This window comes from Lactuca sativa, chromosome 4 (assembly GCF_002870075.4).
Source record: "Lactuca sativa cultivar Salinas chromosome 4, Lsat_Salinas_v11, whole genome shotgun sequence".
Classification (NCBI taxonomy): domain Eukaryota; kingdom Viridiplantae; phylum Streptophyta; class Magnoliopsida; order Asterales; family Asteraceae; genus Lactuca; species Lactuca sativa.
The window spans coordinates 373,888,189-373,912,468 of NC_056626.2; the positions used below are offsets into that span (position 1 = coordinate 373,888,189).

The 24,280-nt window shown below is 33.4% G+C and overlaps 2 protein-coding genes and 2 non-coding genes across 5 annotated transcripts; 1 reads left to right on the forward strand and 3 right to left on the reverse strand.

The window, feature by feature from the left end:
• Positions 1-239: 239 nt before the first annotated feature.
• TRNAQ-UUG (transfer RNA glutamine (anticodon UUG)) lies at positions 240-311 on the reverse strand. Its single transcript has one exon. It is a non-coding gene; the product is annotated as a tRNA-Gln (tRNA).
• A 70-nt stretch (positions 312-381) lies between these two features.
• TRNAQ-UUG (transfer RNA glutamine (anticodon UUG)) lies at positions 382-453 on the reverse strand. Its single transcript has one exon. It is a non-coding gene; the product is annotated as a tRNA-Gln (tRNA).
• A 9,193-nt stretch (positions 454-9,646) lies between these two features.
• LOC111893832 (uncharacterized) lies at positions 9,647-11,796 on the forward strand. 2 transcript variants are annotated; one of them, XM_023889924.3, is made up of 6 exons: positions 9,647-9,929; positions 10,019-10,502; positions 10,637-10,775; positions 10,870-10,931; positions 11,155-11,293; positions 11,443-11,796. In XM_023889924.3, the coding sequence occupies exons 1-6, from the start codon at positions 9,650-9,652 to the stop codon at positions 11,566-11,568; spliced, it is 1,230 nt and encodes a 409-aa protein (XP_023745692.2). In that variant the 5' UTR covers positions 9,647-9,649; the 3' UTR covers positions 11,569-11,796. The 2 variants fall into 2 exon arrangements, with proteins under 2 accessions (XP_023745692.2, XP_023745688.1); XM_023889920.3 differs by having other exon boundaries at positions 9,652-9,929; positions 10,013-10,502.
• An 853-nt stretch (positions 11,797-12,649) lies between these two features.
• On the reverse strand, positions 12,650-18,615 carry LOC111893819 (probable ubiquitin conjugation factor E4). Its single transcript, XM_023889908.2, has 16 exons — positions 17,645-18,615; positions 17,325-17,529; positions 17,078-17,229; positions 16,743-16,965; positions 16,493-16,645; positions 16,212-16,415; positions 16,016-16,128; positions 15,808-15,925; positions 15,309-15,398; positions 15,029-15,232; positions 14,291-14,386; positions 14,086-14,208; positions 13,915-14,007; positions 13,665-13,829; positions 13,476-13,565; positions 12,650-12,980 (listed from the first exon to the last, which is right to left on the reverse strand). Exons 1-16 carry the CDS (start codon positions 18,481-18,483, stop codon positions 12,801-12,803), a joined length of 3,048 nt encoding a protein of 1,015 aa, XP_023745676.1. The 5' UTR covers positions 18,484-18,615; the 3' UTR covers positions 12,650-12,800.
• Positions 18,616-24,280: the final 5,665 nt, after the last annotated feature.

A 24,280-nucleotide genomic window follows, 5' to 3' on the forward strand; every position in this document is an offset into this window, starting at 1 on the left:
AGTTTGTATAATAATTATTTTGAGACTTTAGTATAATTAAATACTATGTATTTAATTTTAGAAATTTTAATTTAAGAAAAGTAATAAGAAAAAACAAGGAAAATTAAATAAAAAAATTACATGTGCAGAAATTATTTGAATTATTAGGTTAAACTCTCTGGGTTAAGCGGGCTGTAATTTACTCTTAAGATTTTAAGTTTGACTCATGATGACTTGTATCCGGCCAATACCAAAAAGAAAGGTCCTACCGGGAGTCGAACCCAGGTCGCTGGATTCAAAGTCCAGAGTGCTAACCACTACACCATAGAACCTTCTGTGATGAATCTTTGTTATAGAGCATATATATATATATAAAAGTCTGTTCAAAAAATTGAATAAAAAAGGTCCTACCGGGAGTCGAACCCAGGTCGCTGGATTCAAAGTCCAGAGTGCTAACCACTACACCATAGAACCGTTCGTGCAACCGTTTTACCTAAAATCATAATAAACTCATGTCGTATTTGGCTTTTATATATCTCAGTGTGTTTCTTTGTCCGGCTGTTCCCCAATTTGTAATTGTCTTTTTGACTTTTCTACTAATGTATATAAAACATATATCCAATTATATTAATGGATAAATTGTTAATTTTTTTTAATGCTTGCTGTAACACTTGTCGTGCGATGGATAGAAATCAGCTTATCTTTTAAAAATTATTTTGTAAAAATCAATGCATAATTTGGTTTCAAAACACTTAAACAATAGTTGTAGTTTAATTAGGTACCGGAGTATTCCATTTAATATCATTACAAATGAACCACAAATATATAGTCTTCTAAAAGTCCAAACTTGCTATCCTAAGTTTCTATCTTTATCTATGAATATATGTCAAAGTAGTATTTAGAGTTATATAATGTAATCTCATATTTTTTTTATTAACATGAAAGTTCGATACATATCGATTGAAGGCAAATGGGCAACAAGCTGCGCCGCTAGTCCTTTCTGGATGGAATTGAGTAGCGGTAATAACCCAACTCCTATGTCTAGATTCCCCAAAACATTTGAAGAAACCCCTTTTAAAAATAACAAACCTTTTTCTTAACCATTTTCTTGTATTACATTTCATTTCGAAAACCATTTTTTAATTTCACAAATCATTTTCAAAATCATTTCATAATAGTTTTTTGTAAATTTAAGAGTAGATATGATCATAATCAAAGATGCAATGCACATACAACTAACCCAACCCAATCCAATACTCTCAAATAAGTCTCTTTCATTCTAGAGACAATGGTCTAAGGCTATATCCGAATTAACGTTTCACGCTAATCCAATTTGTTGTCATTGACTCCAGATGAATCAATATATGACCACAAAAGATCATATAAAAGGAATCCCTCATCACGGATACTCTCAATACCCATCATGTATATAATACGCAATAAGGATGCTAAAACATTGTAGCGTCCCAAAATTTGCAATAAATTTAAATTTTTAAAAGGGATAATGACTTGAAAGGGTAACGAACTTTTGACTTTTGTCACATTTAGTCACTAAACTTTTTTTCGTTATCTATTTGCCATTGAACTATTGAAACTGTTCACATTTTACCCTTATGACCGGCTGTTGCCGGTCATAAGGGTAAAATGTGAACAGTTTCAATAGTTCAATGTCAAATAGATAACGAAAAAAAGTTTATTGACTAAATATGAACAAAATCGAAAGTTCGTTTCCCTCTAAAAAGTTCAATGACTAAATGTGAACAAACCTCATCTTGTATTATGTTTTAGCAAATTATTTATTTTTGTTAAATTGTAACAACATTTGTTGATGAAGAAATCTATGAAATAAGAAAAAAAACAAAACAAAACCCTAAAAATATATTTAAAAAAAAAACAAAAAACTAAAACCAAAATAAAAAACCAATGGTTTGACATTTTCCAAAATAAAAAATCAAAATTTCCAATCTGATTTTGGTTTTACAAAAAAATGAACCATTCTCACTGATGTGAATTATGACCATTGGTTTGACATGCGAAATTTGTGACATCCCATGAATATGTAGTTACAACATCGTTTGAACTCGTAATTCATAGTAAGGGGTTAGAGTATCATCGCATGAATACGTAGTTACAACATCTTCTGAACTCGTAATTCATCACCTACAGGTTATGAGCTTGCTGGTGTTTCCACTGGGTTGTCTAGAATAATCCGTGGTCACCATCTATACTCTGGTAGATGACTACATCGCCACATTGCTGGTTAAGGTTATGGTATCTCCTTTCATCCTACATCACATATTCATCGTCATCTGTTTACCTAATTATCACCACCTTTCTATCATCACCTATCTCTCATCATTTTATTTCATCACACACCAACTATTTCATCTATCCATGTTTCATCCGCAATATATTTGTAGATATAAAATAAATATACCGTTTAAATCTTTTAAAACATGTATAAAATCGTTCATCCAGCATAGACAGCAAGTATTCAAATAATATGCACACATAGCACGTAATTTATATAAAATACTTCATATCTATGTGTAAGATGAAAGTAACTATATATACCATAAAAATCCCATAAATGCTTCCTAACTTCGAACCCCAAGGTTTACTCTACTAAAGCTTCATATTCTCGGCTCTCTGAACCTAGAAGGGTCCAGATCTATCACACCAAAAAGCTCAAGATAGCTCTTCCTCTCACTCTACACACTCAAGCTCGCTAGGGTTCTCACTTATGGGAATGGTAGTCGCAATTGAAGGCCATAAGTGCCTTTAAATATGGCTCGGGCCCAAAGATTTAGGGTTTCTGCCAACAGCGCGGACTCGTCGAGTCGCCTCACCGACTCGTTGAGTCCATTCATTAATCCGAGTCATCAGTCGTGACCTTACACGACGAGTTGAGGTGTCAACTCATCGAGTCTCTCTTCTTAACTCAAAAGAAAAATACTTAAATGATGATACCTGGAAATCCGGATGTTACATTTTGTTTTTTTATTTCATAGATTTCTTCATCAACAAATGTTGCTACAATTAAACAAAAATAAATAATTTTGCTAAAACATAATACAATAGGAAGTTTGTTCACATTTAGTCATTGAACTTTTTAGAGGGAAACGAACTTTCGATTTTGTTCACATTTAGTCACTAAACTTTTTTTCATTATCTATTTGCCACTAAACTATTGAAACTGTTCACATTTTACCCTTATGACCAGTAACAGCCGGTCATAAGGGTAAAATGTGAACAGTTTCAATAGTTTAGTGGCAAATAGACAACGAAAAAAAGTTTAGTGACTAAATGTGACAAAAGTCGAAAGTTCTTTACCCTTTCAAGTCATTATCCCTTTTTAAAAAATATATATTTATTAAAACCAGGACATTAACTTTATTATTGAAAAGTTCCAAAATGAAGAATACTCATTTGTAAGTTATAAGTCCCAAAATCAAACAGGATCATTTATTAAAAATGTGGTATTAAAACCCCAAGAATACTAAGTCAAGCTAGTGTGTCCAGTCACGCACTGTAATCCTTTATACCTGACAATCCTAAAAACAATAGTTTTTAAGGGAAATGGTAAATACAAAGTTTTGTGATTTTCAATACATCTCCCTATTATAATAAAAGAATAGGTTTATTCTCCTTTTGTCATGTGTCATCCTATTAGGTCATCTAATTAATATAATGCCACTTGTCAACCTATTGATTCTCCATTTCAAATTTCAAATTTCAAAATTTTCATTTTAATTACATTAAATTAATAACATTTGAATAAACATTAAAATAGCATTAATATAAATTATAAGGTCGCGTATTATTTAAATCAACGATTATAATTTTATATAACTAAAAGAATATCTCTTAATTAACAATTTAATCAAAATAGTTGATTAATGATTTTGATGTTTTTATTATGAAAATTTAAATAGTTTTAAAATCGTGGTTCTCACAGGTTATAAACTAGTACATAATATAACATTATATGTGCTCTACCCCTGTCATAAGGATATAATTAATATAACATAACTACACATGCAAGTATAAGAACGAATCAGAAACAAACATACATTATCTCCGGACACTTCAGCTAATTTCGACCCCCTTACTCAATACGCCGAGCCCTCCTATATTTCTTAGTTCGTCAAGCCAATATCCTACACGTATTCCTCTACATGTTGATCGGATAAATATTTTATTCTTCGGAACATTGAGCAAATACCGTACGCATATCCCTCGGTACGTTGATCTGATATCGTACACCCACTAAACATTGACACAACCTAGTATTACCCACATGCATCATATAAGGACTCACGTCTAAAGTAAAGGATGTATAATATCCATACAATGTAATGAAAACCTCACCTCAAACCGTAATGTGAACCTCAAACAATCTCTGAGAAATTAACATGATCAAAACACCTCACAATCTTCCTAGTCCTTGAAGTTGTTAGAGTTTAGACTTATCGACTTGTGTAGTAATAGAAGCGATCTTCTTTACAGGCGCCTACCACCCCTAATTGATTAAAGAGAAGGGAGCCGCCCTAGTAGCATGAGACGACAACCTCTTTATCAAAATCTTTTGAACAAATGGTTGCCCTTGAAAATGGGGCGTTACGACGATATATGAGAGGAATGGAGAAAAACTCGTGATTGGTGGCCGAGTTGGCTCTAATTCAATGCTTGTCTCCATTGAGAGTTCCCGGATATGTTGGGAATCCTCTCAAGGATAGAGGTGGTCGTCTAAGAACCGTTGGGTCCAGGGTAATGGCGCCTTCCACACTTAGGTTGAATCTCAATTTGTGGAAAGCCTTTGATGGCTTCCTTATGAAAACATCCATTTTTATTTGGGTATAGACGGTTTTAAGGGAATGTGGTGGTCGTGATTCGATTGCTTGTGTTGGACTACCTTTATAGGATAGATGTGATATACTGTTAGGTTTTGGTTCCCCATAATATCATTTAAAAGGTATTAATACATATCTTTAACATCTAATACCATTATATGTTCTTTGGGTTATTTTCCCAAAAGATAAATCAAAACAGCAGTCTGTTCAAGACTAGTTTAACCGTACTATAAACTGTCAAAACTGAAATCTAAATTCATAATACAATAGCTCTATCTCTTAGATTTCCAATGTTACATCTATAAAATTTCAATAAAATTCAAACCTTTCAAAACAACCTATTTATTAAAGAGGTGTTTACAAAACCGTTGTTTCCAAAACATTTATTTAAAGTCGGAATTATTTACACATAGTTTTCAAAAACATTCACATTATCAGAGTATCCCATAAACCATAAGTTCCAAAAACACGAGGATGTGTACGGTCACACCTTCACCTTGCCATGATCCACTAAAGTACCTGAAACTATAAACCAAAATTGTAAGCACGAAGCTCAGTGAGTTCCCCCAAAGTACCAACACACAAACAATATCACATATATAAAACAACATACCATGAGTCCAACCAACCATCAGGTTGGAATGCCAACATACTATGGGTCCAATCAACAATTGAGTTGGAATACCCTCGGTCCTCAACCATCGGGTTGGAATGCCAACATACTATGGGTCCAATCAACCATCAGGTTGGAATACCCCAAGCCTCAACCATCGGGTTGGAATGCCAACATACTATGGGTCCAATCAACCATCGAGTTGGAATACCCTCGACCCTCAACCATCGAGTTGGAATGCCCCGGCCTGTTGGCTTACGCACAAAGCAGAGAAGCCTCAGCCACCAATCAAACATATGTATATATAGCGAATAATCATATAAGAGAAGCCTCAACCATCGGGTTTGAATGGCAGGTCACTGATACCCACCACCACCGCCTCCCCGTTGTTGATTCTCGATTTCCTTCATCGGCGTCTAAGTCTGTCCGACATTAATTTTGTGATAATTTGAGTGTTAGAGAAGCAAATCACGACTTTTGTTGTTCTGTTGATTTAAACCCAATTGAGAATTTTGAAACGAGAAAGGGAATGAGCGAACGACTGTGAGGGATGAGGCGTGGGAAGAACAATTGTGTTTGTTGATCACTTAGGTTTTAAATGCATAAAGTATCGTGACTAAATCAAAAGGGTAACTAAATATTTATTTGTTTACCAAAATTAATTATTAGGTAATGTTACAATTTTACCCTTATTTAGGTTTTGGAAATGATTGACCCACAATCATTCCTACATCCACACAATAATTAATTATAATACTTGAACCTCTTTCTTTCTTTCTCTCTCTCTCTCTCTCTCTCTCTTTATCTCTATCTATCTATCTATCTATCTATCTCTCTCTCTCTCTCTCTCTCTATATATATATATATATATATATATATATATATATATATATATATATAATCATTATATTTTAATCATATCTACGAAAAACTCCCCATATTTTGTTAATGATCGGTGTACTGGGTAAAAGGGTCAAAATACAAACAATTGTCAGTTTTTAAGACTTAAATGAATAAAAATTTATAATGAATAAATCGATTATTAGACAAAAATATAAGAATTTTGTTGGATTTATATGTTTAATAATCATTTTAAAATGATGTAATTAATAATATATGATCATATGGGGTCACATCAATAACATGTTGATATAAATATATTATTTATAAGAATTTGATTCTTGATAAATAATTATAATTCTTTTAATTAATTAGAAATTATTTATTTTGAGGAAATAATATTATTCCGATGAAATTATATGATTTATATCATAAAGTATGATATATAAAGTCATGTATGTCTTTTTGGACTTAAAGACCTTTTATCTTTTAGCTAAGATGCCATGACTTTATAAAATATAAAAGTTGGAAGAATTTATAAAAAAAAAAAAATTTCTTTCTTTTATATAAAATCCAAAAGAAGGGACAAATAATGTGCTAGTTTCTTATTTTGATAAGAAAGTCATGCTTTAAAAGCATGGCCAGACATTATGATGAAAATATAGTCTTAAAGTATTCGGATTCAAAGGATAAATATTACCTTGTAAAGTGCTTAAAGGTTTTCAACCTATTCTTTTTTCCCTTAACTATATGAACGAATTTCCATCATCTTCCTTTATTATCTCTTAAAAGTGTTAAGAACTATTTTGAAGATCTTCCTTCTTTATCTCTTAAAAGTGTTAAAGAACTAGTTTGAAGAGTTAGATACTTTTGTTCCCTTTTAAGATAAAAGATTGATTTTTTTTCTTAAAGACTTAAGAACTTATTTTCCAAGAAGAGGGACTAACATCTAAGTTAATTTGGTAATTGTTGGTGGATAGTTTTAGATGAGCTATCTTTTGTACTCTTATCATCACTTCATCAATTTCCAACCTCCGAAGTGGAATCAAAGTCTTCAAATGTTGTAATTTCTTTAATCATCATATGTTTTATTTTACTCTTTCATGTTCATGTAAAATGATCATTAGTGGGAATACAATGGTTTTATGTTTATTCAAAATTTTAAAGTTTCGTTGCCATTTTTAGTATTTTTTTATGAACAGGTTTTTGAATAAAACTCAACATTTTTTAAGAGATTTCTCTTATTATCTATTTTCCTTATTATCATAACATTATATTTTGAAGTATATTTTTTTACTAGTTGTGAGACCCGTATGTTATACGGGTTGGATAAAACAAAAAATAAATAAATATGAAGGTTTAAAAAAATATATATTTAAATTTCAAATTTCAAATATATTAAACACTATATGGGTTGTAATATTGTAATTTATTGGTTATTTTCAATTAAGGCAATTATTAATTAAGGTGTAAATATGATGTGTTAATTAAGAAAGACAACAAAAAAATGAGAAAATGACAAATGGAAAAAATATTTATTCAAAAATACCACAAAATGACAAATGTCAAAACTCATAAGAGATTGATATGTGGCAAAAAAAACATTCATTTATTAAGGGGGATTTCGTTAAATTTAGATATTTTTTTTGGCATTAATAGTATCTATTATAAGTTCAATCTAACCATGAGTCCATGATCTTGAAGAATTATATATTAATTCACACCGTTGCTAAACGGATCGCTGCTTCCCAAGAAGAAAATGACCAAGGCCGGCCCAATATTTTGTGGGCCTTGTACATTTTTTAAATTTTACGAAATAATAATTCTAGTAAATTCTGTAAAAACTATTAAGAATATGTTTATTTTTTTTCATAAGAGAATATAATATTATAAAAAGTTTTTGTTTCTATATAAAATACAGAAAAACATACTTCTACTACCATAATTATAAACACCCTACACGAGATATTCTACGACTCGTCATCTCAGTTAGACTTGATAGCAAATGATGCAAAAAAAGAGCCACAAGAAACAATTTGTTTTTTTAGGAATCTTCACAGATTATTTCATAAACTTTATTAAATTTCAAAAACATTGGAAAAAATAATTATAAACATCCTATTTATAATAGACTATAGTAATCCTATAAGGAAATAATTATCTCTAATTTAGGAGATGATTCCTACTAATAAAGATAATAATGGAATGGATTTTAACCTAAATAGTTAGCATAAATATAAAAATCAACTTTAAAATAATATTTGTTTCTTAAAATAAAACCCGTTAATACGATCCCTACGTTAGATAACACAATAATTCATTTGATAACTAGGTGTGAGAACCATGTATTACATGAGTTTATTTAAAAAAAAATTAAATATGAAACTTTAACAATTTGAAAAGTTTGAATTTTTAAGAAAAATAAGAAAAAATTTGAATTATTAAAATTAATGAGGCTTTAATGTATTGAATACATTACCTATATAAACACTTTCTAATAAATACCTTACATATATATTACCTTACATATTAAATGTGGAATTTTAACTTAATAAAATGTAAAATATAATAAAATGACAAGTGAAAAATAGAAAATTCAAAAATTCTAGAAAATGCCATGTGTCCAAATGAAGGAGAAGAGGATATGTGACAAAAAGTTCTTTATTTATTAGAGAGGATTTAGATATAGTATTTTCGAAACTTTATCAATTATAGCAATAAGGTAACCAATTTAGAAAGATTGAATGTTACACATAGCTATTAATGAATAAGCTTTTCAAATGTAACCAATAAGTTTTAATAATAATAAAAAAAACCCAATATGCAACGTTGTAATAATTTTGTTGGAAAGTGAAGTGTTATTTCTCATATTTAGCTCATTTCTAATCAATCGTCACATTTTCTTGATTTAAAAGAAATTATTCCAATAATCAAGTATTTTGTGTTAAAACAATTGAAAAGGGTTTGAAAAGAGCCTATGGTGATGCTCTAGTATTTGGAGTTTGATACAATATTGCTCATAATTGTGGATGAAGAGTAAAGAGTTCATCAAATATCGCAACACTCGCTACATTCAAGAGATAGCATACTGACAATAGGAAAAACATATTTACACATCTTATTCTGCTATGTACAAATATAAGTGTCGGTTCAAATAATATAATACAATATTATCGATAGTAGATGATTGACGTTCTCGTCCGGACCCTTGCTATCATTTTATCCATAATTTTTTTTGTATTTATTTTTTGAGTTTCCATAAGTAGTGTGTTATGTATACATTATCATTGTTTACAAATGCCATAGCATCATAAAAGTTTATTATGTACTAAACATGTTTATGTTTAAAACTCGAGGACCAAATATGCATACCAAGAAGTATTTTAGTGAGCGTTTTGCAATTTACCATTACTGTCATCTCTATTATCTTATGTCGCCACCACCACCACCGATCGGTATCCGTTTATCTTCTCACTCCGCCGTCATCCTCACCGCCGAGACCACACACTCAAACACAGATATGAGCGCCTGTAAATTCCTTCTCCGGTATTCTCTCTCTTGCTTAGACTTCAGTACAACACGCGTCGCAACGTGTACTCCGCCTTTGCACTTCCCCCGCCACCGTCTTCTCTCTCAAAGTCCAGGTGAACATCAATGTTTTCTCAATTGTTACACTTCATGTGAAAATTATCCTCTTATGTGCCTATGCAAACACTTCAATTCGAAGGTCTAGGGTTTAAACTTAAAACATACCGGCATTCCTCAAGATCATATGGATCCATTCAAGCTTCCGTTTCGATTGAATCGACGGAAGATAGCTGTACATGTGTCGAGGAGGAGGAGGAAGAAGAAGAAGAAGATAGTAAACGAATTTCAGTTAGAGATCTGTTACGGAGAAACACAAACGACGACGTTACCAGCTTCATGAAGATGGAACGGAGGACGGAACCACAATCAAACCGCTGGTTTCCTTACCTAGACAAATTCAAAACTGGAAACACGTACTTGAGTAGCGGAGAAGTGTTGGATGCAGTTGATCCTTCTTTAATGGAGCTCAGAAAGGAGAGGTTCATGAACGTCGTGAATAATCGGACCTACTCTGTGTGTATGGTGGTGGAGGGTTTATCAGATCCCGGGAATGTCTCAGCAGTGTTCCGGTCAGCAGATGCTTTAGGGTTTCAGTCCGTTCATGTGGTGTCTCTTGACAGCCGGAAAAGGTGTTAACCCAATCTGAGGTGACTTATCACTTATGCATTATGCACTCACCAATCGATGAAATCTTTACAAAAAGTCTTTGAATTTGTTGTGTTTCTGGAATCCATTATCCATTCCTCTCATCTTCAACATATAGGTATAGAGAGCATCGCCATATTAGTATGGGAGCTGAGAAATGGTTAGATATTGAGCTCTGGGATTCTGCTGAAGAATGCTTTCAAGTTTTGAGGTCTCGTGGCTATCGCATTGCTACAACTCACGTGGGAATTGAAGCTGTAAGTATGGATTTTATACATTTAGCTAAAGGTTTCATTCACATTTATGAGACAAATAAAATTGTTTTTATTTTTATTTTATTTTTAAATACAGGTTTCTATCTATGATATGGATTGGTCATGTCCCACTGCTATAGTTGTTGGAAATGAGGGCAGGTAGTAATTAACCAATTACTAAGGGTCTGTTTGATATGCCTTTTACCGGATCTGGTAAAAGACTAGATCTGACTCGGTCAGATGACAATTGAGTCAGATCTGATTGAGTTAAGGCCTGATTAGGCGTTAACTCAATCAATAACAAAAAAGTGAAAGAAAGTAAGATGTTATAACTATAATAAGCAAAGTAATGAAAGTAGGTTGATGTTTGTTGATATAACAGGGGGATTAGTGAAGAAGCTTTGAAAATGTCAGATATGCATTGTAGTATTCCAATGAAAGGAATGGTGGATTCATTTAATGTGTCGGTTGCTTCCGGAATCCTCATGCACCATGCTGTATGTGATAGAACTTCACGTTTGGTAAGAATTTTTTTAACCAATTTCTATTTTAGGACACCTACTTTCAAAATTAACGTTTGAGGTCCTTTAACTTTAATTATTGTGGACTTATAAGCATTGGTTTTAAAAGTATATTGCTATACTGAAAGTGTGTTTTTTAACATGTAAAGGGTGGTCATGGTGATTTAACATCAGAAGAAAAACAAATATTGCTTGCGGAATTTTCTTTAAGGCATAGTAGGAGTTCAATGAGCATTGCACATGAGTATGCAAAGCGTAAGGTCAAAAGTGTATGAAACTTTGATAAATGAACACATGGTTCTTATTAAGGCATTGTACTTTAAAGAATTGTTTAGTTATAGGATTTGTGCTTTTGGGATTTTCTTTTTTTTTTTTTTTTTTTTGGTTATGACAATAATGGATCCGGATTTTGAATGGAATCGAAATTATTCTTTTGTAAATCTTTTGTAGAAGTTAGAATGTATGCATATTATATGACAAATTTGCCGTTTTTTTAATTATTATTTTTTTTTGTTTTATATATAACAGGTTATAAATAATTATAGAAACAAATAAATTGCCTTTTTGTTAATTATTTGTTTGTGTGATATAATTAGAAAAATCTTGCACAAAAAATGGTGGAAATAGTGATATATCTTGCACCGTAACATTATTTTTTACATAAAAAAAATTTATATTTGAAGTATATTCTCTTTGCCTAATTTATTTAGATTTTCAACAACATACATTTGATTTATTAGTTTTTTTTTACAAATTTGTCTTATATCTATTTTCACAATTATTTTAGAGATTATATATTATTAAACAAACATAAATAAAGATATTTGTATATAATTTGAATTAGTTGTTATGTATTAATTTTATTAGATAAAGAAAGTGACATTTATAACACAATTAATCGTCTATGAAACGATTATTACCTTTATTAAAATGTAACGATACAATTTGATTGGTTTGAAATTGATCAACTCAAATTTTAAACAACTAAAATAAACTAAATATGTATAAACTCAAACTAAAAATACCACAAATGACATTAAATCTTAAGGCCAAATTTGATGTAGATTTATCGAAGTCGAAAGAACTATGATTGTTGAAAGAAAACTAGACATATCATACTTTCATGTGTGTTGCTAGCCATGCTATGCTACGTCTTGAATCAAAATTCATCTACTTATAGGAAAGAACATTTCAATAAGAAAGATATCAGAAAGCAATCAAAACTCAGCTAATTTTAAATAATCGGTTTTTGTGCTTATTTTGATCTTTAATAATGGAGCAATGATTATGAACACACATAACACACAAGGATACAAAAATGTGAATGCAACTTAGTTTAGTTCTCAACATCAAACGTAACATGATAATTTCTATGATATGATATGATATTAAAAATTTTACAAGTTGTTTTAAGAAAAAGAAAATGTTTTGAGTAAGTAATAGCAAACAACGAACGAGATGCTAACAATAGATACAAGAAATTACAAACTGTAAAACTAGAGTCTAATCAATCAATTAAAGGCCTTGTAGCATCTGGTGATTGAATAGAAGATTTAGAGCTGCTTTGCATGCTCAGATCTTCTTGCTTCCTTTGTTGTGACCTCACAAATTCTTCTATTTTTTGTTTCAACTCCGTGTCTGGAATCAACATGTCCGGTGTAAGATGTGATCGATTGAACGGATCCGTCTGCCAAAATTAATACAAAATTCTTTTACTGTGTTTGACATTTATCAAACTGAGACACACTGAAACCGATGTCAATGCCATTAAAAAATTATACTTATTTTGTCCCGCCCAAAAAATGGGACAGTGACTTGCTTTTGATTTCTTGTTTGGGCAAAAGACATAAATACCCTCATTGTCTGTGCAAAAGACGTAAATGCCCTTGATACTGTGTTTTCACATGCATTGGACTGGGACTGAGAGTCTGAAAATGACACTAATGGGACAAAAATTGCACCAAAAAAAAGACAAAACAGGGTCTCTCTCTCTCTCTCTCATATGGGCAAAAGACGTAAATGCCCTCATCCTTGTCATCATCAAAAATAGCGCTAGAAAGCTTGTGTTTGGCATGCATTGATTAGAATGGGACAAAAATTGCAATTTTTGAACCTCTCTCTCGCTCTCGTTTGTGAAAAAGACATAAATGCCCCCACACACACATAAAGATGGAAAACTTACAGGGTCACTGAGAAGATGCCTCTGAATCACGGGTCTGTCTACTATGATTCTTGAAGATGGTAAAATGACTGGATCTTTCATCAGAGTGTACTGCAGATTCCAACATTTATATGTGTGTCAGTAAAACGTATTTTCTTTTTTATAAAAAAAAATAATAATAAATAATATATGTAAAAGGACAATATTAACCTGGATTGGATCGAGAAATTCATCTGGAATATCTCCCAAAATAGCTTCAGCATCCATGGCTTCGGATGCTGCAGATCTAGCTTTTTTCCCCAAATCATCAAACGCCTGTATCAGTCTTGGATCTTCACCTATTCTTCTAAGAACATTTGCAGCTTCAGTAAATAACTGCACACACATTTATAATTTATAAATAAATAATTTTTTTATAAAATCTTGTAATAATTTTTTTTTTTTTAAAATAAAAAATTACCTGGTCGTTGTAGGAACGTCCATCTTTTGTAATGGCGGATGGGAAAATATTCTCGTGATCGCCCCTTGCCAGATGGACATATATGTTGACAATCTTCAAGATATAAAAAAATAATTAGATGTTTATTAAATTATATTCCAAATATATCATTTAATAAAAGAAAAGGAAAACCTGTTTAAGCAATTGTTTTGGGCGAAACTCGTATTTTTCAGGGTCTTTTAAGCTCAATGATTTTCTTTGAGGGCCCACAAGCTGTAACAGGAAATAATTCAACATACTGCCAACTCTTTCAACCTGAAAAATAAGGAAATCGTTATTATTATTAAAAGTTTATATTTTATTTTATAAAGTGGAAATGAGATTTTATGTTGTTTACCATTTCGGGTAAGAGGAAAGGGGCTGTGATTTGCTCAGTGGTGAAGGCAAGCATGCTCACGTCTTCCATGGCTAACTTCATGTCAATCTTAATAATCTATATATACATAACTTTATTTTTAATAAATATTCATAATACAAATATTTGGGAAATTTGCAAAAAAAAAGGACTTGGACTTGTACTTTCATCATTTTCTGTAGTGATTCGATTTAGACCATAACATTTTTTCAAAAGGGAAATGTACAAAAGGGCACAACATGCTTCACTGTATTATCGATTTAAAAAAGAAAGAGCTAATTACAGTTTTGGTCCCTGCATATAACTGATTTTTGCAATTTTGGTCCCAAAGGACCAAAATCACAAAAATCAACTATATTCAGGGACCAAACATTAAAAAAAAATAACAAGTCAATGGCTAAAAGCTAAATTGACAAGATAATGAATCTACATTGCGTTTTTTGGTATTTTGCAGTGCTTTTAGATGGTCAAAAAAGCAGTAATGGGTAAATCGAGAAAATGACGAGAATACCCCTATAAATATATTTGAAAGGATAGATACGAGGGAGAAAAGACAAAATAATGAATGTACATTGTGTGTGTGTGTGTGTTTTTTCAAAACCGGGTATCCAGGAAAAAAATGGTGATGGTCAAAAAAGTATGAATGGGTAAATTGAGAAAATGACGAAAATACCCCTATGAATATATTTGAAAGGATAGAGAGAGGGAGAAAAGACGGACATTTTCTTGAGAGTGGAAAAGTCTAGTTCTCTCCTGTCTTTCTTGTGCTGATCTTTGCTCCCATTCAGTAGTGTTGGCCATTTCAGCTTCAAGCTCTTTAAGCTCAAGAATCTTGTTCAGACTTTCATCAAGAAGAAAGATGCTATCGTTGATTAAAAAGTTCAAAAAGTTCAAGTAAACACCCTTTTCCTCTTCTTTTGCAATCTGTAATTTTTTCAAAAAGTTAATAATAAGTTGATTAAAAATTATAAAAATATGTATAATAAGAATAAAAATTCACCTGTTTCCAAGCATTTTGGTGGACAGGGACTTGCCAAAGGTATTCTAGAAGTTCAGCAATGTTATGGCGGATGTTAAACTTGTCATAAAACTGCATAACAGTGAACAAATATCATAAGAAATAGCAATCTACTTTTACTCAATCCTTTATTATAGAATCCAAATTTCATTTCTTCTCATTACTTTTTTTTTACTACTAACACATTCTATTTTGAATTTTTTTTTTTTAAATTAAAGTTGCTTTGTATTTGGATGACATTGCTAAAATTACAATACTTTTGCTTCTTCTAATTGCATCATTGTACTTTTAACTTTTTTATTAGAATGGCTTTGTACTTTGGAATATCTAAACAGCTATATATATAACATTGTTGTACTTTTCAACTTTCTCTTATAAAAACATGATGTTTCAAAAAATCTAGAGAATTTATAACAGTAGAAACTGTTTTTGTACTCTGATGGCATTGCTATTTCTTAAAATATTTGAAATAATCACTCACCTGAGTGTGGGATCCTGTGAACTCAATATCAACATAGAGTTTCAAAAGATTCTTCACAAGATACTGAACAGAGAGTTGGTGCCCCTCAAAAAGTGTACTGGTAGCAGAAGATGAGCCACTGCACACACACACACACAACACGTAAAAAGACATAAATACCCTTTGTAAGCAAATAACATAACATGATAGAATCAATCAAAATAAATACCTCCTACGAGGCATCCAACAATTCAAGACTTCAACCATTTTGGCTCTTAGATAAGGGTTCCTAATGTACTCTGGACTTGCCATAAACATGATAATAAAGTTCATAAAATCATCCTGCCAAACAAAAAGACAAGTGAGAATAGAGAAAATAATTAATAAAAAGTTTTTAAAAAGAAAAAAGAATATGTTTTTAGTACCAATTTGACACCATCTAAAGCACGTGGGATTCTAGAAGCAAAAATAAGCAACTCCATAACATCTTCCACAAAGTGTTCAGGCATACATGCAAATTCCATGGGGCAAGATTGAGGTAAAGGCATTTTGAAACCACCAATTCGACTCACTAACCAAACCACCATTAACTGATAGAAAGATAATGCCTGTTGAAGTAGTCCTCCATCCTAACAATAACATACAAAAAAAAGGATTTGAAAAAACTGAAACTCGAATACTGAAAAAACAAAAAAGACTAATTTACCCTCAGTATCTGAGCTTCATAACATAATTTCTCCTGTGTTAAGGTTTCGATTTCCTTCTCAAATCGAGCAATTTCTTGAGCCACTCGAGGAGAAGGTGTTTGCTCTTGCATGGTTTTCAAGGTTGCTAAACTATCTTCACATCTTTGAATATCCTGCAACCAAATAAAGCAATGTACTTTTTTTCTTTTTTACTTTTTTTTATTAAGAAGGAAATTGTAGTTTGAATCATGGGATTAAGGAAATGAATACCTGGACAAGATGCTTGAAGTCTGAAAAAGCTTTCAGAAGACCCAAATTTAGAACCCGAGCAGTCATAAAGAAACATTCACAAATAAATGAATAGCTTTGACTTGGTTGACCAGAACTTGTTGTTTCTTGAGATTGAAGCAACCTGTTTTCTTCAATGTTTGGCTTGTTTTTGTTTAACCATTCAGTAACTTCTTCCGAAGATGCATGAAGAGCAGTTAATTCTCTGTATTCAGTTGAGAATCATATGATCAAATTCATATTGAGGGATTGTAGTTTCAATCGTTTCTTATTTAGAAAAAGATACATCTATAGTAGATAAGATAAGAGTATCTTACTTGAAATCCAAACGAGAACCATAAAAGACATATTTAGGGTCAATTTTGTCTTTCTTTGTTGAGTTTGCATCCAAGAAAGGTTCACACAATCGAAGCATAACAGCACTAAGGTTCACAAACATGCCTGAACTTGCAGAAGACATAGGATCAACCTATCACCAATCATAAATTATCCAATATGAATAAAACATTCACCTGGATAGATAAATTATGCCTTTAGGGTCTAAAAAGTTTTTTTTTTTTAAACCTGGATATGAGCCCTTGATGCATTTTTATTGATTACTTCTGCAATATATTGGAGCACATTCTCTCGTGTGTTTGTGTTCTTTAAAAGAGACCTAAGAATTTCTGCCAATCCATCGTATAAATTGTTCATGACAGATTTGATTGTTGCAAATGAAGATAAAAGGTCAGCAGGGCGTCTTGTTGATGAGTCCATAAAACACTGCTCGCTGCATATTCCATGGATATGAAAGTTAAAGAAAAATGATCTAATAGAACAGATGGAAACTTGAAAAGGTAAGTCATATAATAGCCATGGAAATAGAAAATCAAGATCAAACTCACCCAACATCAGGCTGACTCTTGTAAAAACTTTGATCAGGAAGAGCACTGATATGAAAAAAAGGACCCAAGATGCTTGTCATCTCAATAGCACGGCCATTTATGAAAAAACCTTTGGGAATCCACCATTGATGATTCACCAAAGCTTTAGCACCAACTGGAAAACTTATCAAGTACATCAAAGCCCTCAATGGCTGCTGAAAGTTTCCAAGAGCAGAACACTTGAGTACAGTCCCTCTCAAATCCTCATACAACTGCTTCAAGATCGTTTCCATGGAATCGTAATCTGAATCCCTAAACAACTCATCCAAAAAACCAGGAGGAGAAGAGGCACCACCACTACTACCACCACCAAAAGTATCAATGGAACTAGAAACTTCCGAGAAAATCAAGGGCAACAATGGAGAAACATTCGATTTATCTCTTTGGGAATCGGCGAACATATCGGGGTTACCTAAGTGAATTCTACAATAGGACACTGCTAATTTCTTCGCTTGATTTACAACTAGCTCCATCTGAGCCCTAACTGTTTTATCTTTCATATTAGCGATTTTCTTCCCTTCTTCATATGCGCGACGATAAATCCCAACTAGGTACTGGAAAGGGGTTTCCGCAGAAGTGAAATTACCTGATAGACGATCAACAAGAACTCGTTCCATCACATCCCTAGAAAGTCTCAGTTCACCGCCTTCGCTTAAAATCTCAGCTGCCGTCATCTCCAAGTAAACAACTCGTGAATCGTTCCCCATTGAATCTATTAGGGTTACAAGGAAGATTTTGCGTAGGATTATGTCCTCGATTTCCTCAGGCGATCGCTGCGGTTTTGCGGTGGTCGTCGCCATAGTCTCAGAATTGATTGATTTGATTGAAGACGGGAAGATGGGCAGTTTTGATTATTTTGAATGGGTAAAGAGAAGGATCAACAAAAAGTTCTAAGAATTTTGTTTCTCCATTGTCAACAAGCCAATGGAGACTTGTATGTATCTGTAGACTTTATGTACATGTACATATACATATACATATACATAAATAATATACTAGATAATACTTTTTATACAATAGAAAGAATTTCATATATGCCTTTAAATATCGTATTTGTCCCATCTAACCTTTAAATATCATAATCCTTAATGATCTTTTATAGTATCGGATTTGTCAAAATCTATTTTTTTAAATAGTTTTTAACATTTAATAATCTTTTTCCTATATTCTTAAATCTTTAAAATTCAAATAAAAAATGAATAGACCATAATACCCTTTAATATTAAAAACCTTTTTGCTACATTGGTCGTATTCCCCCTAAATCCCTAAAACTATCTGTTATACTCTCCACGACAACGGTTGTGGAGAGCTTCCAGATCAGCGACTGGAGCAATCACGATCCATCACGAAAACGACGAACCACGACTGGTTGGTGTAGTGTTCACGGTCGTTGTCCGTGGCCATGTAAACCACGACCGGGTTCGTGGTCCGTATACCTAACGGACTAATAGCCTTATGCGTTGTCGGCGATCGGCCAAGAGTTTCCCCAATCTTCAACAAATCGCAACCCATCTTGTCGGAGATCCCTCCGCTTCCCAAAGAAATCGTTTCCGTGAGGTTGTTGTGATTGTGGTTGTGTACGCAGGAAAGAGAATGTGATTAAGTGTTGTGGCACATGCCTTGAAAAGTTGAAGTGTTGCGTCTTTTTTTCTGGCTTAATGCATTTATGTATAAAAAGTCTAATGAATACTTTGTCGTGTTATCATCTTTGTGTTTGATGTTTTGTCTTAACCGTAAACTTCACTAGTTTTGCAGGTGGAATCATCAGAAGTTGGAAACAAATTAGGAACCATAAGTTTAATCGCCCTGCTATAATTGTGTGCTTTTTGTAATTCTATTTAATTCTTTGAATTTGTGGAATTGTTTTTGAAGATGAAAAAGAGTTGGAGGAACTTGTTGACAAACAACTTAAAAATGAAGTTATCTATACTTCATGAAATTGAATATTTAATTTTTTTTTTTGACATAAAGGTTCAATACATATTGATTGAAGGCAAACGGACAACAAGCTGCGCCGCTAGCCCTTTCTGGATGACAAAACCAATTCTTTTGAAAACAATATTTGTGAAAAACATAAACTTAACTAATACTAATAAATGAAAAAACGATTGGCGAAAAGAGTGCACAAACATCAAAAAAGACAGCAACGAGAAGGAAGAAAAAAAGAGACGTAGGTTCTAGTCTACATCGCAAGTTGTAGAAAATAACTTCAGAAGGTAATGGTATTATGGTCAAAGTCACTTTTTATTTTAATTTTAATGATTTAATAATACAAAAAAATGTCAGACGAATACGATATTTAGATGTTTATTAAGGGAATATAAGAAATTCTCCCTAAAGATAAAGATGTACGTACAAAAATCACAAAAAATTATTTGGTATCATTTCTCTCACAAAATACATATCTTCAAAATTTTCGATTGAATATTTTATTTTTGTTTATACCTTTTGGTTCATGGTGTTTAGGCAATGGTAAATCTTAATACATTATGATTTTTGTTCAAAACTATAATGTAGAATTCCCATCAGATGTAATTTATTCGGATTTATGAAATTTGGTCAAACTTAAGACATGCTTAGAAGGCATACCTAATATCAATATGTTTTCCCAACATCCCACATTGAAATATGTTACATAAATAGTCGGCAATAATGACGTGAAACACTTGAAAAAAATTATTCATAAAGTCTCAACCGGCAGACATATGTATATGGTAGACGATGCTCTAGTGGAAGATGTTCTAATTGTCCAATGCAATGCAGTGGGATAATAAACTATTGGTGGGAATCATTCTATCAAAAAGGCTCCGATGAGAAATGAGCTAATGGGAGAGGAAAAAGCTCGGGTGAGAATAGATAAAGCAAAAGAGTTGGTAACAATCACCTTTTATTATGTTGATGTGGTATAACCACAAAATCTTGGATATGTTGTATATGAAACACTAGAAGTATGTTGGTGATGATAATGTTGTTATATGTGACAATGTTGTTCCCACACATAACAATGATGTTGATAAATATGATGATGCCTATATCAGTTAAGATGATGATACAAATGTTGGTATAGGTGATGATAAATATTACCAAAAAGTACTTCTATTGGTGGATGATACCAATCTACTTCCTTATGTCACTAGGTTTTTATATAAACCTATCTTTTTTACCTTGAAAAAAGGTGATACTAAAATTGAATGATCAGATGATGATACATATACACAATAACGTTATTCTATGGGATACATGTTATACTACGATATCTAGATTTGATATAGCATACTACACATAGGCAAAACTCGTCAGAAAGGATCGAAAACCTACAAACATTCAAAGAAAAATAAGTTTTCCAACTAGCACTAGGATTGTGAAGTGTTCATAATAGATTTTAGTACAAAACTAATAAATCTTTAAAACTAAGGTTTCAAGCATCATGTTAAAAAGAAAATTTTACTTAGTATTTTGATTATGCAACTGGAGAGTAGTTGCATGTTACATGTCTAAAAACTTGTTGAAGAACACATGCTTAAAACCAAACCATCGTCAAGCAAACAAAAAAGTTTTGGGTCGTTTGATTTTCGAGGTCTTAAGTAGTAATTATAGCAGAGTCTTACTAGGAACCGACATCCAACGAGATTCAATTGTAAATACAAAATAAATATTTTCACAGATGATATGTGTAGAAATGTTATTTCTCGATAAGTTTTTTTCTTTGAAATTAATATTTCACTACTCACTACTTGTATCTTATAAACATTTAGAAAATCAACAATAACATGTATACTTCATATATTTTTAAAATCTACAAAAAAGCAATAACCTTGAAATAAACTTTCAACATCTTAAAATGTGATCTTTAAAGCGAGAGCAATGTGTAAGAGTAACATTGAGAGCAATATGTTTGAGAGTGTTTTTGAGAGGATTATAAGTTTATATTTTTGTAAAACGATGAAAAAGATGAAAATTAACGTTGTTAGACAACCGGGTGTGGGCAACGTCGGAATGGCGTTATCTGATGTGGCAGCGCCATAACGGGGGTGTAACGTCCCAAAAATACGAGCCAAAAATTTCATTTTTAAAACATATACTTTGCAAAACATTAGAATTTAAACATTCATTGATCATATCATTTCATAAAAGATGTTGCGTGTCTGTAAATCATTTTATAAATCATAACAATGTCAGAGTACAAATCCCTAGGAAGATCTCATAGTGCGGAATACAAGGCGTGTATGTGATGTGCCGCTACCGCGCCAGCTCCTTCCCCTTCGAAGAAGAGGTACCTGAAAGCAAAACTGAAAATTGTAAGCACGAAGCTTAGTGAGTTCCCCCATCGTACCACATACCATACAATCACATATCATACTTACTGCCAGGCATTTCTGGGATGCCCGACCTTCCCGGTACGACCTTTCTGGGGTGCCGACCTACCCATGCGGCCATTTTTTGGTGTCGTCCTACCCGTGTCAAGCCATTCTGGGGTGCTGACTTCCCATGTCAAGCCATTTTGGGGTGCTGACTACCCTTCGGTCCTAACGACCGAACCTCGGGGACTATTTCACCCCCTACTACTACTACTATCACATATCATAACATAACATATTATCAGACATATCTGAGGTGTCTGAACTACCCTTCGGTCCTAACAACCGAATCTCGGGGACTGCTCCCCTCCTACTACCTCTAACTCATATAACAGGTCATGCTAGCATATAAACATAACATCACATACTGTCAGACATATATGCTGACTACCCTCCGGTCCTAACAACCGAACTCTGCTACTATCACATATAACATATCATGCTAGCATATAACATATCAGGTAGTAGCAAACCTAGATGATATCACAAAGACAATCATCTATCATACGTCTCCTACTGGTGGGCCGGCATTGTGGCCTTAGACCCACCGCTATTGGAAGGTAACTCACCTCAAAGTAGCTGCTGATCTGCGTGGGAACTGACTGTCTTCTGCTGCTGCTGCCCCAGAAATCCTCCGGCTATAATTCCCACAAAACACTCAGTCAAATACTGCTAATCAACTTTAGGGTAAAATGACCATTTACCCCTAACCAAGCCAAAAGTCAAGGTCAAAGTCAACTTCCAGTTGACCCGACTCGCCGAGTTGGCTCGCCAACTCGTTGAGTCCTTGTCCATTGGAATAACCTTAATCCCGTCTCTACTTGTCGAGTTTGGCATCGACTCGACGAGTTTTCCTTCTAAACTGATGTTCAAACGTCCTTCATCCTACTCGCCGAGTTGTATGAACAACTCGTCGAGTTCGTCTTCATCCGAAGAACACTCTATGCTGAGACTCGTCGAGTTGTATGAACAACTCGCCGAGTCTGTTCTTGGGGCAAGAAGATTGCCTTGAACTCGCTGAGTCATGGCATTGACTCGCCGAGTTACTTCATGAGTGAGTCTAGCTTCCGACCCACTGAGTCACACCCCCATGACTCACTGCTCCAACCCGCAACACAAAAAAGGGGAAAACCCGGGGACTCGCGACTCGACTCGCCGAGTCAGATGAACGACTCGCTGAGTCGGCCACATGCAAATATTATACACGCGATTCTGCTTGAATCCAGCTCATGCCATTCATAGATCTGGGTTTCTAGGTCCTGATTAACACGTAAAGTTTCCAACTTTATGTGTAAACAAACACCCATGAGGGTTTTAGGGCTCAAAATGCACCAAAAGAGTAGATCTAGGGCTTTTATGCAATATGGCTCCATAAAGGCAGTGGATCCAAGCTTCTGGAGCTCAATCACGCCTAGATCTAGAGGCTAAACAACTTATTACGAACCCTAAAACACAAACAAGCTTGGGGAAAGGCTCAAGAAGGACTTTCATGGAGCTACAAGGGACATTAAGCATGAAAACAGAGGGAAACTGAGATATACCTCAAGGAAATCACTGAGATAACCCAAATATGCCTGGCCTCCTTCTTCTCTTCTTGATCTACTCTCCTTCCCTATCCAATTCTTCAAGAAAACACACTAAAATGCTTCAATCTCACAAGGAACAAGGCTTGAACGAAGTATAGGGCTCTGAGGGTGAAAGGGGGCGAGCTTAGGGGCGGATAAGACGGTTTAAATAGGGTGAAAACCCTTGAAATTTAGGGTTTCATCAGACAGCGGGGACTCGCCGAGTCGCCAACTTAAACGTGTTCCGGATCCCGTCCCTACTCGGCGAGTCGGGCCTCCAACTCGCCGAGTCCAAGGCTAAAAATGTGAAATACTTAGATAAATTTTACGTACCAGGAACCAGGTGCTACAGGGGGAACACCGCCCCCCCCCCTCTCCCGTTATTAGGTGTTACGTTATGGCGTGTGATGGTGGTAACATGTCGTAACGCGTGAAAAATCCGAACGTTTGCAAATTCAACCGTTTAAAAACGGTAACTTTAATAAAAAAATTTTTACTAATTACATTTTCCTTTTATATATATATATATATATATATATATATATATATATATATATATATATATATACCTCATTCTTTTTACTACACATATTTCTCTATATCTATCTCTATTTCTATATCACTCAAAACACAAACACAAAAATCAACCAACTATGAATGAATTTGATCCGGCT